General features: G+C 28.3%; 3 protein-coding genes and 1 pseudogene across 4 annotated transcripts; 2 read left to right on the forward strand and 2 right to left on the reverse strand.

The window, feature by feature from the left end:
• Positions 1–2,769: 2,769 nt before the first annotated feature.
• LOC133029006 (uncharacterized) lies at positions 2,770–4,432 on the reverse strand (annotated as a pseudogene).
• Positions 4,433–4,898: 466 nt separating this feature from the next.
• LOC115723949 (uncharacterized) lies at positions 4,899–5,510 on the reverse strand. Its single transcript, XM_061103707.1, has one exon. The coding sequence runs from the start codon at positions 5,479–5,481 to the stop codon at positions 4,969–4,971; it is 513 nt and encodes a 170-aa protein (XP_060959690.1). The 5' UTR covers positions 5,482–5,510; the 3' UTR covers positions 4,899–4,968.
• A 1,582-nt stretch (positions 5,511–7,092) lies between these two features.
• Positions 7,093–12,738, forward strand: LOC115721808 (protein POLLEN DEFECTIVE IN GUIDANCE 1). Of its 2 annotated transcripts, XM_030650887.2 has the most exons (11): positions 7,093–7,891; positions 8,394–8,545; positions 8,796–8,899; positions 9,311–9,399; positions 9,531–9,604; positions 10,047–10,197; positions 10,298–10,465; positions 10,754–10,851; positions 10,967–11,089; positions 11,652–11,720; positions 12,516–12,738. In XM_030650887.2, exons 1-11 carry the CDS (start codon positions 7,186–7,188, stop codon positions 12,720–12,722), a joined length of 1,941 nt encoding a protein of 646 aa, XP_030506747.2. In that variant the 5' UTR covers positions 7,093–7,185; the 3' UTR covers positions 12,723–12,738. The 2 variants fall into 2 exon arrangements, with proteins under 2 accessions (XP_030506747.2, XP_060960271.1); XM_061104288.1 differs by lacking the exon at positions 10,967–11,089 and having other exon boundaries at positions 7,118–7,891.
• Positions 12,739–16,241: 3,503 nt separating this feature from the next.
• Positions 16,242–18,577, forward strand: LOC115721836 (protein RGF1 INDUCIBLE TRANSCRIPTION FACTOR 1). Its single transcript, XM_030650919.2, has 4 exons — positions 16,242–16,407; positions 16,878–17,150; positions 17,636–17,794; positions 17,909–18,577. The coding sequence occupies exons 1-4, from the start codon at positions 16,405–16,407 to the stop codon at positions 18,140–18,142; spliced, it is 669 nt and encodes a 222-aa protein (XP_030506779.1). The 5' UTR covers positions 16,242–16,404; the 3' UTR covers positions 18,143–18,577.
• The last annotated feature ends 1,861 nt before the right edge of the window (positions 18,578–20,438 follow it).

The raw sequence follows: 20,438 nt of genomic DNA on the forward strand, positions 1-20,438 counted from the left end.
TGGCAAAACAACGGTAAAACAACACTAAAACAATCAAACAAAACAAAAGAAAAAAATGATTAAAAAAAACAAACAATCTGCTGCACAACCTCAACACCAGATGCAAAATCAACTATATTTGCAAGTCTATTCCTAGAAAATTATAAAAAAAAAAAACTACTAAAACAACACTGAAACAACACAAAAACAAATGAAGCAAATATAACTACTAAAAAAAATATAAAAGAAACACACACCTCAAAACTCTCTTGTGAGTGAGCTCGTCAAATATATTTATAGGAGAACCAAAAGAAAAACACCACAAAAATAGTCAAAGAGAACGAAGAAGAAATGTATTTATAGCCTCCATCTTCCACACTCACAGACATAACCATCACAACAACACGAGAACACCTAGAAAATACCTATTAATTCCAGCGAGATGGAGCAAGGGCAGTGAAATCGGCATCAAATAAATAAATCATGAAAAACAACAGTAAAACAATACTAAAATAATACTAAAACAAAAAAAACAATAAAAGAAAAAAAATGATCAAAAATTAACTATGTTGTGCACATCCTCAATACTAAATGCACTATATTTGCAAGAAAAGTTCTAGAAAATTAGAACAAAAAAAAACCACACTAACTCTTATATTTTCAAAAAAAACATAACTAAGAACTTCAAAAAATTAAAAAAAAAAAAAAGAAGAAAAGAAAAGAAGATGAAGAAGAAGAACTGAACATGAAAAAAAAATAAAAATCATGAAAAACAACAGTAGAACAATACTAAAACAACGGTAAAGATGAAGAAAAAAAAAACTTGAAGAAGAAGATGAATATTAGAACATGGGGGTGAGATTTATTTGAAAAGCTAGAAGATGAATAGTGAGAAATGGGAGTGAGATTTTTAAATCTATTTAAATAAAAAAAAAAAAGAGTGAGACATGTGGTGTGATTTTTAAATTTATTTAAATAAAAGAAAAAGTAAAACATGTCACTTTTATGACACATCCCATCAACCTTTTCAACAAAATAATAATTATTAAATTATCTCAAAAAATAATAATTATTAAATATTAAAAATAATAAATAATAACTTTTATATCCATTAAAATAAAAAATTAAATAAATAATTGAGCCCATGTCCCAATCAATCTAAAAAAAAAAACAAAACAATAACATAAAATTGTTGGCAGCCGAAAAAAAAAAAAAAACAGTATAAAAGTTAATTTCGAGAAAAAAAAAACAGTACAAAAGTTATTTTGGGAGTGTAACAGTATAAAAGAAAAAAAAATGGGAAAACACAGTAAACTGTGTAAAGTTATTTTTCTTAACAACTCATCGTTGATTTATTTATTTATTAATTTTTTTTTTATCTTTTTTGTCTTTATTTTTTCTTTTTGAGAAGAGAGTTGTCTTTTATCTTTTTCTCTTAATGAAATGAAATTATATCTCTCTCTCTCTCTCACTTTTTTATAAATTTTTTTTAATTTTTAATTTTCTAATACTATATAAATTTTTATATTCCTTTTAAGCTTATATGTTATAAATTTCAATATATTTTTAAGATTATTTATATGAATACGAAATAGTAATTTAAACATTATAAAATAAGTTTTTTTTTTGCTTAATCCATAAATAAGTTATGTTTCAAAATAATAAATACCTATATATTATTATACTAATAACTTTAATGGTAACTTTTTATATATATAAATATTTTATTACCAAATGGTAACTTTTTATATTTGATTGCAATTTACTAATTTATTAAATATAGTCAAAGTTAATATGAAAAATTATTAAAAATAACATAAACATATCTTAAATAAGTAGCCGATTTTATAGGTTACTAAAATGTTTTTTTTTTTCATTTTATTTAAAAATGTTACCACATAGTATTTTATTAGTACACCATATGATAACTTTAAATACAATATAATAAAAAAATTTACAATAATTTATGATATTACTTATACGTTGAATATTATTAAGTTTAAAATTTTATTATTTTTTATTAATAAAATATAAAAAAGAAACAAACAAGTTACTTTTAATATTAGTAGTCTTTTTTCGGAGAGAAAAATAAATATTTCTCATATATTAAAATAATTATTTTATTATTTATATGTGTAAAATTCTGAAATAAATATTTTAATGAAAAAGTAACTAATTGATATCTTATTCACATTAAAAGCAACTAAATGGTTACTTTTTTAAAAATTCCCAAAAAGCTTACTGAAAACGAGATTTTTTCAATGGCACATCGGTATTTGCGCAAATAATTTTCTTAAAGCTATTTTTATAAATAAAATTAATTTTAGGTATATTATTAAAAAAAACCCCTTATTTTTATGTAGAACTTTACTACTACTAAGCATTTTTTGTTTTCTTAAATAATTTTATGTAGAACTTTGCTACCACTACACAAGCGATGTGGTATTTTCCAATTAATTGGCAGACTAAAAAATCCCTTAACTTTTTCAAGCCACTAATATGATTTATGAATTGAAAATAAATAATGAAAAAAAGCCATATGAGTACCCTTCTAAACATTATTATAAAGCATCTATATATCTGTACTATATCTGTCTAATTCAAAATATAATGTGAATTTTTTTTATCTAATAAAATTATTTTTTTTATCTTACTATTAATAAATAATTTTTATTATAAAATGTACATTATAAAATTTACATGACTATAATTTATAAATTTTAGAGTAAATACTATTTTACACTTTGTGTTTTGCAAAAGTTACTAAGTGGATTTTCTGTTTTGTTAAATGATAAAATAGATCTTGTATTTTCTAAAATGGTATAAATAAGACCCTAAACTGATTTTTTGTCAAAATAAAATTTAATAATAATTTGATCTAAAGGTATTATGACAAAACTGTTTATATTTTCTATATCTGTTCGTGTTAGAATTTTTTTTCAATTTGGTTATATTTAAAAAAAAAAAAAGTTGTCATAAATAAAGTTCAGGATTTTATTTTTACCATTTTAGAAAATACAGGGTCTGTTTTGACAAAACACAGGGTCTAAAATAATATTTACCTTAAATTTTAAGTTCCATAGAATTATATAGGTATAAATACTTAAAGTTTAATTTTTAGTTGTAAATAAATACCTAAATTTAATTCTCTATATACACATGACCGTTAAATTACAAGTCATTATCCATGATTTTTTTATTGGTATATTTAAATTATTTTTTTTAGAAAAAAAAATAAAAATTTAATAACGTTGATCAATCAAAAATTGCCACGTAGCAATTTGTTTAACACTTAGTAGATAAGTACCTACATGAAATTATAACTACGGTAAATTATTCAAATACATATTAACATGACTCATTTATCTTCTATTCAAGTAAAAAATAAATAAAAAATTGCATAACATCTTACTGATCATTAAAAATTATAAAATTAAATGGAAAACAACAAAAACTCCATAAATTATTAAATCACCCCATCATGTTACTGTCTCCATCTTCATCTTCTTCAGCAAGCAATTCATTCAATGGAATTGATGGTGGCAAATCTAATCCATCACCAACCTCTGTTGTTTGTCATTATGGTACAAAGAAACATTAAACCTCATATCAGGATTCTCCTTCAAATCTTCCAAGAATTGTTCATACTCTGACTTCATCTTCTCTTCTTCCCCTCTTTTATCATTCTCAATCTCCATATTGAGTGCCTTGAGCTTCCATAACCGCGCCTTACCGCGCTTCCTAAGGCGTTTCTCTTCATAACTCTTCTTCACTAATATCACATCAGAATAACAAGATTCTTGTAATTGTCCAACTCAATGTCATTACAATTAGCTCCATACAAATCATAACCAAGAGCCTTATCACCAGGCTTTAGAAGATGACCAATATGAGTTCTAATGTTGAAAATTGTATCATTCCTGCCAAAATCTATTAACCTTGCAACTTGGGCATCAGCTAGTGTGTATCCATTGAGCTTAATTTCAGGCTTAACAATCTCCAAATCTAATACAATGTACTCAACAAGTTGTCTACTAGTGAGTAAAGATTTCAAAGAGGATCTCAAATATTGATCCCCATCAACATAACATAACCTCAAAGTAAAAGGGTCAAGTAAGGAAATGGTATTAGTTACTTTTGTGCAAATTACTAAAGGGCCAAGATTTCCAAGACTTAATAACACTTTGGATGGTAAACATATCAAATCTTCACGGCATATTGGAGATATTTCAACAGAGAAAGTGTACTTGTAATTGTAGTTGTTACTCTTGGTATCATGGGAGATGAGTTGCTTGTCGTGGCGGCTTCTGATCACCGGAGCAACTTTGGCGATGAACTCGACAAATCTTACACCTTGGCTTCTGTTTGAGAAAAAGAAATCGATTCCTTTGTCTACTTGCTTGATCTTTATGGCTGCAACTGCAGCACCATGCTTCAAAATCATCTTTTCCAATCAAAATAGTCATTTTCTACAAGCTAATTATCTAAGAAAAAAATGTTAATCAATGGTGGTGAATTTCTAAATTAAAAGTTTATATTAGTATAATTATTGGGAACAACTATGGTACTGCATTTGTTTTTAAGCAGTATAGTAGTCAAAGTTGGCCTCATTTACATTTTCATAACATTCCAAGTCACTATGTAATTACTAAGTCATATAATTATTAGGATAGTAATTACACCATATTTTAAAATAAAATGTATAAAATGGTAATTGCATATGAATGTGTGAAATTATGGTGTAATTATACTCAATTTTCACGAGTGATCATGAGAATTGGAGTGTAATTGGAACTTCTTAATTATATAGACAGACAAACGTGCAAATTGTATAATTATCTCTAATTACACTTAAATTCAATTCTTCTATGATTTTTCAAATGCACCTCATAATGGTTTATGGGCCACAAATAGAGTCAAAAATGATCAAAACAGAATATTATAGTGTGATAAAAGTAAAAGTATAGACTCTGGATCACTCTAAACTATTCAGAATTTTATAAAAACGTGCTGGTGATATGTACCGAAAAGAGAGGGGATATGTAGACTATGTCCATACCTATGAGTAACATGTTGGCGGAGTTGAACAGCCGCAACCCACTGGTCAGGATTGGCTTGAATCCTCATACAAGATTCACACATGTGTTCATGCTGAACAAACTCAACAACATAAGACTGTTGAAACAAAACTCCATTCAGAATCTCTTTCTCTACTTTGAGCTTGATCTTGATCCTTTTCGAATGTGGCTCAGTCCATATGAACTCAGCACGAACCAATCTCACTCTGTTCAAATTCTTCAATCTCTTAACACAAAAGGTCAATAACTCATTGGATTCAGATTGGGCCTTAATCCATGTTGTTGGTGGCTGCAAATAGGTATCACATTCAGGACAATGGATTATTGTCACATGTCTTTGCAAGCCTTGTGTGATATCATATTCAGAATACAAACATCTGCAACATGGCATAAGGCCATAGGTTTGATTGTTTGCCATCAACATACTTAATTTGATCCTATAAACAAAAACAAGAAAAAGGGTTAACAAATAAGATGTAATTAATTGAAAAATAAACAAAATTATAAATATATAAGCTAAATAGTGACACAATTATTTAAAGTTTTGAGATTGTAAGCCACAACATAACCACCCAATATTTAGATTTTACATACCCTTGGGTCTCTAGGTTTATGGAGTTTACAAATTCAAAATTTTGGATATATATATATGAGCAAAATAAATATAAAGTAGTGCGAGAGAATGAGTGACCTTGTTTGAAGTAATTGGCAATGGTGGCGCTGCCTTCCTGGACAAGTTACTCACACTCAGAATCAGATACACAAACTAAGAGAGTATCAAACAAAGCCATTATATTTGCAATTAGGCTAATCAAGATTTTTCTCCCACATGTATCAAATTATACTTCTTTTGAATTTTTAAGGAGGTTAAAAATGCCCTCTAAATTTTGAAGATTATTGGATTTAATGACTTTTTTCTAATTTTAATAAAATTGCTCAACATGGATGAAAGTAGAGGATCATGATTTAGTACAATTCAATAATTCAGCCTTACAGGTATATTGAAATAAAAAGGTATAGACTCTAATTTCCTCATTAAAATCTTGTTGGGTCAATTGACTTTAGTTTTTATAATTATTTATTATTGATAACTTTTTTTTTTATAAAAAATTATATAAAAAAATAATAAAAAAAAAATTATTTTATACACTTAAAAAATAGTATTAAATTATTAGTATAAAAAATTATGCTATGTTTTTTTTTTTTTAAGAAAACGTTTATAAATAGGAAATTAGACCTTACGGTCGTTACACAGAATATTGTTCGGGATAGACGATTCACTCAACGTACCAAACCGGTAGTTCGTGAACGTCCATTTGGCCACATTATGAGCCATAAAGTTACAACATCTACTAACAAAAGAAAAATTACATCCATCAAATAGCCGAGATAGTTTAACATAAAAATTAGAGTAGTTTTCAATTCCCCAACGGACATCTAACTCGTTGATCGAATTGATGACCACTCTAGAATCGCTCTCTATAATGATATATTTCTAGCCTTCCTCTTTTGCCACTTTCAAAGCCAAGCAACAAGCAACCGCCTCGCCACATAGAGCATCAAAGAAGTCCAATCTATTAGTCTGAATTCTACTCACCACTCTATTGGAGAATATTGTCCCACATGGATTAAATGTGAAAGTATTGAGTCATATATAAGAACATGGACTACTCCACTCATTGCCAATTGGTTTTGAGATGGAACCCATAATTCTCAACTACATCACAATTAAACTTAATCCGAAATTGTGCTATGTCAACTAATCTTATTCTCAACCATCATCATAATATTATTCAACACACACAAAAAAAACTATTATATTTTAAATAGATTTTTTATTTCTTTTAATCAATATCTGAAATATTTAAGCACCCAAAACAATATATATATATAAATCGTTATGACGTGGCAGTAACGGATTGATGTATCGATCCCACTTCACCGTTTCATAGCGTAAAACTAACTTAAAAAATCATCTTACGTGTCCACACAATAAAATACATAAAATAATAATAATAAAAATATCCTTTATGTCTAAAATAAATTACACAAATAATAATAAATAAAACATTTTATTACATTATTCGTTTCCTTCTTCCCTATTTTTACATTTTCTTACTCATTGGCCATGGCCATGGCGTTGAGATCCGCAGGAAGAAATCTCTCCTACGAGATTCTCAGCCAAAGTAGTTCCATTGAAGATGACGAAACTCTCTTTCACCGCTCCAACTCCGATCCATTCCACAACCATTCTGTTCCCAACCCGAACCGAAAGAAACGGAAGAAGAGAAAGAAGAAGACCGCGACTAATACTAATACTATTACTACTTCTACCACGACGATCGAGATCCAGAGCTCGATTCCAGAGGAACCGATAAACGGAAATTACCGCGAAGCCGAAGCCGAAGCCGATTCTTCCGTCTTGGACAATTTCGGAATCGCGGAGCAAAAGTTTCAGGTTTCCGGGAATGGAGATAGTTATTGCTCCTCGAATGGTTTTGAATCGAATTACGAGGGTTTTAGCGTTACGCCTGCGAAATTTGTTCGTTCAGGGAGTGGAGGGAGTGTTTGTACGGTCACTGAGCAGCAGCCGGGATTTCAGAATGTGCGAGGGGAGTTGAGACAGAGGACTGTCAATGGTAGTGGCGGTGGTGCCGGAGATGGAGGATTGGAAGATAGTGCCTCGCGTGTGTACAGTGAAGGGAAAGTTGAAACCGATGTTGAGGTGAATTCGGCTGGGAAGCAGAGAACAGAACCCAATGGGGTCGTCCTTACGAAATTAGAGACTGCCGAGTCCTTGGATTGGAAAAAGCTTATGGCAGAAGATCCCAATTGTGAGTTGAATTTAATTTTCTTCGCATTCCCCATTTTCTTTCTGTAAATTATGATTAAAAGCTCAAAAGAAGGAAATGAAAATTTCTAGCTTTACATGAAAATTCCCCATTGATAACAATAGTGACACAACAAGTAGTTTAGAAGTAGCTGTGTAATTACTAAATACTTATACCGAGTGATTAAACTATTTATGAATTCCTATTGTAGTTAACAATTGCACAGAAAATTAATATTGTTTGGTGATTAATATTTAAAATGAAATGTTTTTAGTAATTACACTGTGATTACAGCCAATACTCATATGAGGCCACAAGAATTGAAAAGTGTAACTGGAACTCCTCAATTACATAGTTACTGTAATAATTACTTCAAATTACACCCAAATTTAATTATAGAGTGACTTTCCAAACATACCCAGATGAATTTCATTTTGCCAATGTGGATGCTTTTATTGATGCTGTTCTGAATTCTGATTGATTCTTTGTTCTTTCTTATTGTCAGATATGTTTTCTTCTGAGAAATCACCTTTCAAGTACTTCTTGGATGACATGTTAAGTGGAAATTCATTACGGAGGACGACAACTTTTGGTAATGAGAAAGAACGAGAAAGAGTTTATGATACAATCTTTCGCTTGCCATGGAGATGTGAACTGGTAAACTAAGCTGCTTTTTTTTTCTCCACCTATAAGAATACTTAGTCTCTTGAAAGGTTTATAATGTTGTATTCAGATTTGGTTTCATGTAAAAGCAACAAGGTTTCATGGACTGTACTTGGCCAAGTGAATATTAATGTCATTTGTTTCTTTGTTAAAATTATTAGAACTCCTTACAGGAGCACATAGGAGTTTATGTTCCATAAGGATTTCATCTAAATTGATACTTGAGCTTTACAAATTCTTGCAGCTCATAAATGTGGGCTTCTTTGTCTGCTTTGATTCATTTCTGTCATTGTTAACTATCATGCCAACAAGAATTCTAACGACCATGTGGAGGTTTATAAAAACAAGGTTAGCCCATTTTTCTTTTAGTTTCTATAATTGGGTTAATAGAATATGTTCAATACACATTGAGTTCAAGGATGATAAAATAATAACATGTATCTAGGAAAATTATTCGGTGACTTCCCAAATTATTAGAGACATGAATTTTATTTGTAAAGACTAATAGGCTGCTTGATGGTAATAGAAAGAATGAAAGTTTCACCCTCATGCCTGAGCTAATAACTTGCTAAGAATGAGTTTTATTGTATTTTAATGTCACTAACTCTAAGTATAAGCTCTTTTTGTTAAAAGAAATAAGCTCTTTTTCTAATTTTATTTCATTTTATAAGATACAAAGCAGCTCCCTTGGGAATCTTACTTTCTTATTTAGTTAATTTTGTACATATTTACAGAGTATTCTAACCATACTTGTGGCAGGCAGTTCAAAAGGCCGTCTGCAGCAGAGCTGTCCGATTTTGGCTGCTTTGTAATAATGGTTTGTGGAGTTATTCTTTTGGAACGAACAGGTTTAGTAAGGATATGTGATATTATGCTCTCTTATTCAATTACCATGCTAGATTTTACTCTTTTTGGTGGCATTATTGTAATTCTTATTACATGAATCTGAATTCTAGTATTTTTGTTTCATTTGTTTTAGATATCAGTTTAATATATCATATGATCCGTGGTCAAGGAACAATCAAACTATATGTGGTCTACAACGTGTTGGAGGTAACAAGTTGACAATTAACTCAAGTGTCTCTTAGAAATTTTAGGATTCGTTTTTTCTCTTTATTCTTTGAGACAACTGTTTTTGGATCCAAAAAGCTCAAGGAAAGAAGAAAAACTTTATTGCAATTATTTATTTAGCCTGCGATTTTTTTCCTCTATACAATTTAGTTCTTTCTTTCTATGCTATAAAATAAAAAAGAAAAACATATACTTTTTACAAAATGATCTCTTTATCTCAAATTACTAGTTTAGTTTACTTCTATTTAAAAAATGACATGATTAACCTGTTATTGCTAATGTTCAAACCTACTTCATTTGACAGCGAGAAAAAAAAAAAAGAGAGAATAAATTGTCAACATTTTTCAGCCCTTGTTACTGCTGCCATAATTGTTAATTTGATTTGGCACTGACATTTATATGTTATGATCCTTTACGCCTGCAGATATTTGATAAATTATGTCAAAGTTTTAATGGAGATGTGTTGCAAACCCTATTTAATTCAGCAGATGGACTTGCAATCTCTCCGCCAGATAACATAACCTTCTGGATTTGGAGATACATGTGTGACCTGACTTTAGCTGTTGCTGCTTCCAATATCCTTACCTTTGTCTTTAATCATTTTCTTAAATCTTTTTGTGAAAGGTGTACAATGAGTTATTTGACTATCCAATGCGAATCCTTAACTCTTATTACTCATTCATTCTTTCATTTTATTAGCTCAAGCAATTACTTTATCAACCTGTATAGTCGCTCACAACAACGCTTTACTGGCTCTGCTGGTGTCCAATAACTTTTCTGAGATAAAAAGCAATGTTTTTAAGCGATATAGTAGGGAGAATATTCATAGTCTGGTATACTTTGGTGAGTTACCTCTTTATAACTTGTCTATATGATTTGTCTAGTGATAATGTTTCCATATGTGCTTGTAAATATTAAGCAAAATGTATCAAAAAAAACTTCAGTAGCTGATAGTTCTGGTTTTGGGACTTCTCATTTCTTGTGATTGAGATTTATTATCTTTACAAAATATCAAATGTACATATACATATTTTCATTTTTGGTTCTTTCCTGATTTATTGTGGTTTGACTTTGTCTCATAATTTCCCCTTTTTCCCTCATATCTGTTTTGGAAATGTACTTGTCAACCAGATTCGGTGGAGAGATTCCATATCTCAGCATTTGTCTTATTTGTTTTAGCTCAAAACATTCTAGAGGCCGAAGGTCCCTGGTTTGAAAGTTTTCTTTCGGTAAGTTTTCTGATCTCTAAATTGAGAATTGGTTTAGTAGGAAAAGTACTTTACTGAATAGTAACAATACTTCTGCTGTATAGCCTGTGTGACTCCTTAATCATATTTATGACAGAATGCTCTCTTAGTTTACGTTTGTGAAATGGCTATTGATATCATAAAGCACTCGTTCATAGCTAAATTTAATGACATAAAGCCCATTGCATACTCTGAGTTTCTTGAGGACCTCTGCAAACAGGTAACTGTTGATTCTTTTGATTTTATGAGTTAATATTGTTTCTGTTGTATAACAGCTGCAAGTATAATAAGATATTCAATTGAAAAATGTATGTTCTTGAAAGTGAAGTAATGGTATTGTGATATGTTTCCAGGATCCTTAATAGTGTCTCATGAAAAAGGCATATGACCAAAGATAATTAGTGTGGATAAGTTGTGTTTAGAGAATCATTTGGCTGTATTACACACTTTTGAATAAATGAAAATTAGAACTGTAGGATTTGTTTTGTTGTTTAAGTTACTCGTTTGATATTTAATGTTTAGTTGTCATCTCTTTCCAAAGAGTTTCAGGTTGACATTAGAAACTTTTGGGGATTATGTTTGATCGTGTAAGTGTTAAGAACATTCAAAACATAGTCAAGCATAAGCAGTTAGTCTTAGTAATGTTTTTTTTGCTTGTGTTGAGTTGAGAACTCTTGATCTTTTCCAATATCCACTAAGAGATCATGCCATGTTCTACTTCATTTTGAGGCTGTCTTCTCTTTTCTATTGGAATCTAACCTTTAGTTTTCTGCTATTCTTAGATTTTACATATGGATCTTGAAGATTCAAAGAATATTCTCACTTTTATTCCCTTGGCGCCAGCTTGTGTGGTAAGCTCTAGCTTATATTCTCTCTTAACGTGTTTTCATGGCTTGTTTGCAATTATCTGATATCTTATAAGGATGAAAAAATAAAAGCTCAATTATTCACATGTTAATTTTATCTTTAGATCCAAAATAACATGCATCCTATTTTTGGCCAATGAATTTGAAGAAATTCCAGATTTGAAACCCATTTTATGTTTTCGTCTTAGTTCGAACAATCTCTGTACAAAATTAATAGACTTAATAGAGACAACAATAAGAAGGGCAAACAAAACCTTAGCAGAATTGAAAATTGATAGTTAGAGGGAATACCTGATTGGAACCCCATTATTTTATGTAGTGGGGAATAGTGTTTTTTTAATGTCTTGTATCATCTGTGAAAGGACGAGACAGGCTTTTGTAGGCTTTACCTTAGCATATAAGGACAAACTAGATTATTTTTAATGGTCAAACTATAGTTTTACCTAACCGGTAAAGATTTGATTCTTCACATGTTCCCTTGATGGGATATGATTTAGGAACTATATAGGAAAAAGAAAACTCATTCACTTCTGCTACCCTTGTTTTACTTTTTCAACAAACTGTGTGCTACTACTCTTGGCTCAACAGAAATAGTTTAGTGAGAGTCCATATTTAGTGTGTTTGAATTGAATTTTAGTTCAAAACCGGAGAGTTTTAGTGATTTTTGGCATATTGAAATCATCATAACTATAACACTAGATTGTCAGATACATTGTTCATATTTCTTTATAGATTATTAATTTTATATCTAATAAATTATTAATGCCCTTTCGGTTTTAGGTTATTCGAGTCTTGACTCCAGTCTATGCTGCCTGTCTCCCATGTCATCCCTTCCCATGGAAGCTCTTTTGGATTGTGCTATTGTTTTCAGTGAACTTTGTTATGCTCACTAGCCTTAAGGTGCTCATAGGCATGGGGCTACAGAAACACGCCACCTGGTATGTGAATAGATGCCGAAAAAGAAAACACCATCTTCATTGTGATTAATTTAAAAGAAAGAAAGTTCAAACTAGACGAGTCTCGGCTTAACTCTTTGGCTGCTGAAAGTCCCCTTTGTCTCGAGCCTGTGGAAACCTCTCACACGAAACAAGTTAAGATCAAGCCCTCTTGAAATAGTGTATCAAAGTCATTACAATGTTCGAGAAGGGCACAGAGCGATGCAGTCGTATACAATTCCGGTTGTCTTAAAGCTAAGTTATCAGTGTTGTTGCCTTTCAATTTTGTTACAAAGAAAGGATTTTTGATCGGTTGGAGGGCAATGCTGGCTTGTATACAAAGATGTCAATGCCCTTTCACCATTAGTGCTATAGTTTCTTGTATCCCTTTGAATACTTATTAAATGAAATAATAATAATAATAATTAAAAGGAAAAAAAGTCATTCCAATGAACAATAACATTGCTTTTCTCTTTAAACCTACTTATGAGTCATAAATATACATCTATAAAAATAATTATATGCAACAAAAAGGCGATCGGGTAGTGCCTATCATTTTCCTATTCTACTCGAGAAGGTTCTTTATTTTAGGGAGACTATCGAGTAGCATCAAGAGACCTTCTCTGAAGACATCCCGTAACTTCTATTAGAAGTGCTACTTTTAAAGTTGGAAGTAATTGTCGCTAGGGCGATTCGAATACATAAAGGCAACCTAGTTGGGGCCTTTAGGATATGCATCCCATCTCAATGATTATTAAAATTTATGGGCAAAATCTAGCACTCCTTGTGTGTGTGTCTTGTACTCAACTCAAGTCCCAAATCATGTTTTGTTCATTAAAATGAATTATGAGATTGTTTAGTTTTGGCCACATAATCATCCTAAAGATCAAGAATAAACAGTTTAGACTACAACAAATTTCTCCACAGAAACACAAATCTCTCAAATTTGTGTATCACAATTTACTACTACACATAATTCACAATCATAATACAAATAAATGTTTTATTAATCATGTTAGTAACAAATCAAAATTTCCTCCATAACTATAGTCATTAGTTAGTTATTTTTCTTGATAGCCATTAATATTATTGGTTCCATTCCATTATGGTTTGAGAATGTTTTGTCTTTTTAATAATTATTAGCCAATTAAGATTTGACAAAATGGGTCCACTAAATTGGTAGGTCAGTGGATCACTGTCACTTTCTCCATACTTCTTTTTTTTTAAAAAAAATTATTTAAAAAAATTGAATTAAAGATAGGTAAAATATGGAACATTTGCCACCTGCAAATAAAGATAATTAATCATATATTATCTGTTTATATATATTCATATATTATCCATATTTGAAATATTCATGATAATTTACAGATTTTCGGAGCAAATATGGGAGTAGTTCCTTCCTATATTGAACCTTTCATATTCCACAACAAGAATGTAAAATTTTAATTTTTTTTAGTTATTTTTTTATTATAAATTTTAAAAAGTTGGGATTTTTTTTATGAAAATAGGAATAGCCAAACAAGCACAATAAAGGTCAAATTTTTATTATTTTTTTGGCTGTAAAAGGCTCCTTTTGTGCTGTCAACCAAAGGAATAATAAGAAGTAAATAATAATATATGATCTCATTTTATTTTCCTAATTAAGTAATTATCTCATACTCATATAAGAGCAAAAATTGACTGATTTAATTGACTTTTTACAGTAAAAGTGGAAAATATATATTTATTTATTATATATGAAAAGTATAGTTTGACTTTGACTAATAAATAGTAAGAAAAAAAATTAAGTCCCAAGAGAATGCTTATAGATTTATTTTTCAATTTTAATCTATAATTACCCAAAAAAAAAATCATTAGCACCAATATAATGGAGAAAGAAAACAACAAAATATTTTTTTTAATTTATTTATTTAATTATCTGAAAACTAAACAGTGTTGATGATACCTTTTTCAGACTTTTAATTGTACAAAAGAATAATATATGAATCAACTTTCATAATTATATGAAATAATTTACGTACCTTTATTGAAATAAAATGATAAGTATGTATTAAAGAAAAATAAATTTAATATTTTAAAATTCATTATAAATCATTGCCCCTAGACCCACCAATATTTCCCTTTTTTCACGTTCATTTATAATAGTAGTCATATAGAGAATATTATTTTGTCTACACATTATATAACTAAGTAATTATATATATATAGTATCTATATTTTATGTGAAAAAAAAAAAATACTAAATAAAGACTAACATTAACTCAATAAAATGAAATTTATCAAAAAAATAAAATAGAAGACAAACTGGCTTTTTGAAAAAAAACAAAAAACGGCAAAACTAAAAACACCTATTATATTTCCGAAATTAACGGTTAATTTCGGCGCATAAAAAATTTAATTAAATAATTAATTCAACATTTTATATCATAACCATGTTTTTTTTTCTTCTTAAGATGGTTTTTATATCATAATTAATTCTATATATATTTAATAGGGTTATTAACATTTTTACCCCTCAACTTTAACATTTCAAAAATTATTATGTTTATGAATTTTCACGTCAGTAAAAATTTCTCTTGAACTATTGAAATTATTAGGTTTTTTTTTTGTTTAATTTTTTTTATTAAATTTCATTCAATTTTGTTGATATGTTAATTGTCTATATACGAAATTCTGCCTCTTGAATTTTGATATCTACTAAATCATCACCTATGAACTTTTAAAAGTATAAAATTATTCACCTTAAATTTTTATCCACGTTAGAGTTTGTTTAGTAAAATTAAACAAAAGTTTTTAAATCCAACAATCTCAATAGTTTGAGAAAATTTTTTAATGTCTGAAAAACTCAAAGCATAATTTAGTACATGTTAAAATTTAAGGGTTAAAAATCTAAATTAACCTATTTTATATTTATGAGGAATTATAAGAAAAAAAAAATATAGAAATTTATACAATTTAATAAACATGACAAATATATTTTTTTTAATAGATAAAAATGAAAAAAAAATATATATATATTTTCCATCAATATTCTTTAAAATATATATACAAGTGAAATTAACCTTTTATATACTATCATAAAAACTTATTTAATATTTAATATGATGTAACTGTTGATATGCTTCAAAATATTTTAATATGATTATGATTAAGATAATTTAAGCTGACTTTTTGTATTTTTCAAAAATAAATAAAAAAATTAACAGTTAATATATTATTTTAGTAATTTATTATTGATTAATTTATTTATTTTGCCATGTCAAAACTCAAAAATCCAAACATTTACTTGGAGCCTAGTATAATAAGCGTTACAATACTTTTATATATTTATTATTTATTTTTTCTAAAAATAATAATAACCGTTAGATGATTATTCATCATTTAATCTAATGGACAACAAATATATAACTCTTCTCCCGCCTATAGCACCCCACTTATTTTATTTTTATTTTTAATTTTTTATAATTAGAAAAAACAGTGAGAGTAAGATATACCACTGACTGCACTAATAATAAAAGATTTAATTTTTTATTTTATTTTTTCTATATAATTTCCCATAACTATCTCTTTTATTTCTCTCTCTCTCTCTTTCTTTCTCTCTCATAAATTTGTATACACTCTTTTCTCTCTAAAATATATTTCAAGTTTCAAACTTTAACACAAAAAGAAAAGCTCTGCCTTATGAACTCTCTCTCTGGTCTCTTCAAATTCAATACAAAATCATAGAAGAAATGGTAAGAAATTTAATTTATATGAATACCAATATCTTTCTTTTCAATGTTTGTTATTCTAAACAATAATTTATGTTTTTTTGAGTATCATTTTCTGGGTCTTTAGCTCTTTTCTCTGTTTTTCTTTTCATTTCTGATAAGAACCTTTTGATATTCCATATAATTTATTTATGCTAATTACTCTTTTTTATGGCTTATTAGAAAGAAAAAAAACATAGCTTTCATCATCAAAAAATGGTATTTTTACTTTATTAGAATTTATGATATTTCTATTGATTTTTCTTTTTTTCTTCAAAAAATTCTGACAACCCCATATGCTTAATAATGTTTTTAAACAAATTTCTCAAATGGGTTTTTTGAATTACATAAAATCATCATTTGGGTAGATAAATTTTTCCATATTGAATTGTAAAAAAGAAAACTTTTTTCATTTTGGTACTAATTGTTTTGATATGGGATTTGTTTGATTTCAGATTGGATGCAATTTAGTGATAAAGAAAAAGAAGAAGAAAACAGATTGGCTCAACACTCTATTGAGACTAAAATTCTTTGATACATGTGTTCATCATGAAGAATACAGAAAAAATGAGAAGAATTTATTCTGTATAGACTGTAATATTGGGTTTTGCAGGCACTGTGTAACATCTCATTGTCTCCATAGAAGGCTTCAGATCTGCAAATATGTTTATCATAATGTTGTTCGTCTTCAAGACATTCAAAAACACCTTGATTGTTCTAAAATTCAGGTTATAATCTAATCTCTCTCTTTGTTTTTAGCCCAATTTGATGTGACTTGTTTTTGTTCATAAAAATTCCCAAGTATTATATTGGTGTGAGTGAGTGATTTGGTTGAGAAAATATAATTTGTGTGATCTATGTTACCTCATCAAATCATTCAATTTTATTTTTTTAATTTTTGCCTTTTAGGTAGTGGATGACAGTCTCATTTTGTCAAATAATAATGACAGTCAAAGAAAAACAGTACATTTTTTCTGTGAATCTTGTTATTTTTTGATGTTGTTGGTGTGATATATTATGAACTATTTGAGCATTGTTATTGAGCATCAGTAGCAGTATGATACCGAGAAGAATGTTAGTCCCCACTCGAACTATTTATATCCTATATGCCCTACTTGTTTGTATTCAATAATTTTGACCATTATTGTAAAAGTGTTTTTAACTTTTTTCAAACTTCTTAAACTAAGTTAATTTTTTGTGTTTTAATTTTCAGACATATAAAATCAATGGTGAAAAAGCTGTTCATCTAAATCCAAGGCCTCAATCCAAAGATGCTAAACCATCAACTAAATCTCTTTGTGCTGGTTCATGTGAAGCTTGTAATAGATATATACAAGATCCTCCTAATAGATTTTGCTCAATTTCATGTAAGGTAAGAAAAAACATTATATCAAATCTCTCTCATATATTCACTCACTTAAATCATTCTTATATCAAATTGTTCAAAATTGATACTAATTTGTAACCTTTTTCTTTTCTTTTGCAGATCACAATAGTTCCATTGAAGCCTAAAGAGAGTAGCAATTTCATAACATATGAAGATTTGTCATGCAAAGAAAAATCAATTAACTCAGAAACAATGTTGAGTGAAATTGAATCATCTTTATCATTGGCTGAATCATCTGAAGAAATTCAACCTTGTTGGGTTAATTCATCATTGAAGCCAAGAAAATTGCTGCACAAGAGGAAAGGCATCCCATTTAGAGCTCCTCTCTACTAAAAAAAATTAAAAATAAAACCAAATAATGAAACTTTTCCCATCATACTTTGATTTGTCACCTTTTTTTTTTTATTATTATTATTATATTTTTTTTTTCACATTATTGGTTTACATTTTGGTATTTAAGAAAAAAAAAACCACAGTTAAATTATTATTATTATTATTATTATTATTATTATTATTATTATTATCTATTTAATGATGAAAAAAAATCAATCTCAAGGAGACCCCCATTTTGGAATTTAGTTGGGGTTAGTTGAGGACTTGAGAGATATTGTCTGATGTGAGTTCTTTGATGTTGTACAGCATAAAAAAGAGGAAATGGTAATGGTGGAAGCAAGCTTTTTGGGTCCATAATAATCAACCAAATTAGCTTTATATAATTATTTGTTAATTTTTATTAATAATAATTATTGTTATCTCTTGTGGGGTTCACTTGAACAATTTATTATACTTACTTTTCAATATTTGTTGATTTAGATATTCTTTTAATAAAATAACCTTTTTTATCACTAAATAAATATACTATAATTACGCCGAATAGATTTTGTTCTGCTTAGGTATCCATTCTTTTTTCTCTTATTACCATCGTTAAATTAATAATTTAAGTTGATCGAACATAAAGTATATTAAAATAAAGAGAACTTACTCTATATACTATTTTTTGACTTTCTTTTTTTAAATTTAAAGTTTGAATTATTTCGATAGTTTTTCCAATAATTTTTATATGTAAAATTTTGTAAAAATACAAAAAAAATAATTGTTTTTAAGTGTAGAAATGAAAAAGCTTCTAAAATAAATTTCAATTTTTTTTTACGAAAAAGATAAATAAAGATTTTCTTTCTTGGGTTCTTTTCTTTTCAATTAGGGGAATGTTTCTCACTAAGCTAGCAATGAACTATTGTTTATTTTTTTTTTAATTTAAATTAAGTTTTTTTTTTTATTGTTGAAACCGCCATAGATTAAGAGCTTTTGTCTGAATATTTGTCGGATTTGTTGGTAATGAGATTGTAGTTGAGTTGTTGTTGTTGTTTTTAGTTGGGGCCCTAACTTAGCTCTTTCATTTATTTTTCAATCTTTTGCATTATGGCAACTATATTTTTCTTTATGTTTTCATTCTAAATGTGGCAGACATAAAGGACAGAAAGCAAAATTAAAGGGATTATTTTTTGTGACTCAATAGGATGGCCATAACTATAAAATGTTATTTCAAAAATTATGTAAAAATTTTAATAATAATTAAAAGTTTTTGAGGACCATAATATACATGCTATGCATGTTGCACATGGAATATCAAATATGGACTTAGTTTTTTTTTTCTTCTTATATTTTTGATTGGCTTTGGAATATGGTCCAAATGCTGTATATGACCATACCATGTTTTACACTTTTTTTTTTCTTTTGGGTGATCCATGATTTAAGGATATACATAAAATGAATTATCTGATCTTTTGTAAAATAATTGAAATGCAATTTTGATCAAAATCTTAATTTGATGTATTTCACTTTTTTTTTTTATATAATGAATAAAAATTGTTTGATTAATAAGATTAGTGTAAATTGTGATCTCTATCATGGATTTTCTTTTTTTTTTTTTTTTTTGGATTTGGATTAAATCTACTTGTAATTCAATCAAAATTAATGTTGACCTTGTGATTTTTGAAACAGAAAGAAAATATGAGTTTGGAATTGTTGCTAGGAACTTGAGTTCTCTCATTGAAGTTAAAAGCTCCTAATTACATGGTTATTATCTTGTTGAGTTAGTAGAAGCAATGGAAGTGAAAGAAGCGCACGCCCTTGAATTGGGTGAAGGGTTCTGGTTGAGAACGGGCGATCATTTAAATTGATTAGTCACTGTCTAAACCGTGCGTTCCAATGTCCACATGCTACTACAAAAAATTAGTGACAATTTTTTATTTATTACATAAATTTTTTGTAACTAAATGTGACTTTTAGTCACAACAAAAAGTTACTTGTGACTAAATCATAGTATTTAAATACAAATTGTTATCAATTTAGTTATAGTCACAACAAGTATTGTGACTAATAACACATAAAAAATTATAATTTTTGTGACTAATACTTTTAACTACAGACCTTTTAGTTACAATATAAAAATAATGATTTATAATTAGTCATAATTTTCTTACTTTTAGTCGCAATTTTTGTTGTGACTAAAAATAATATTTTTTTGTAGTGTGCTCAATTTTCTTGCATGAAAGATTGTCAAGTTTTTCTTTCTTCTATATGTAATGTTCAGTTACATTTTATTAAACAATCTCTGCAAATCTATTTT

This window comes from Cannabis sativa, chromosome 9 (genome assembly GCF_029168945.1).
Source record: "Cannabis sativa cultivar Pink pepper isolate KNU-18-1 chromosome 9, ASM2916894v1, whole genome shotgun sequence".
NCBI classification, from domain to species: domain Eukaryota; kingdom Viridiplantae; phylum Streptophyta; class Magnoliopsida; order Rosales; family Cannabaceae; genus Cannabis; species Cannabis sativa.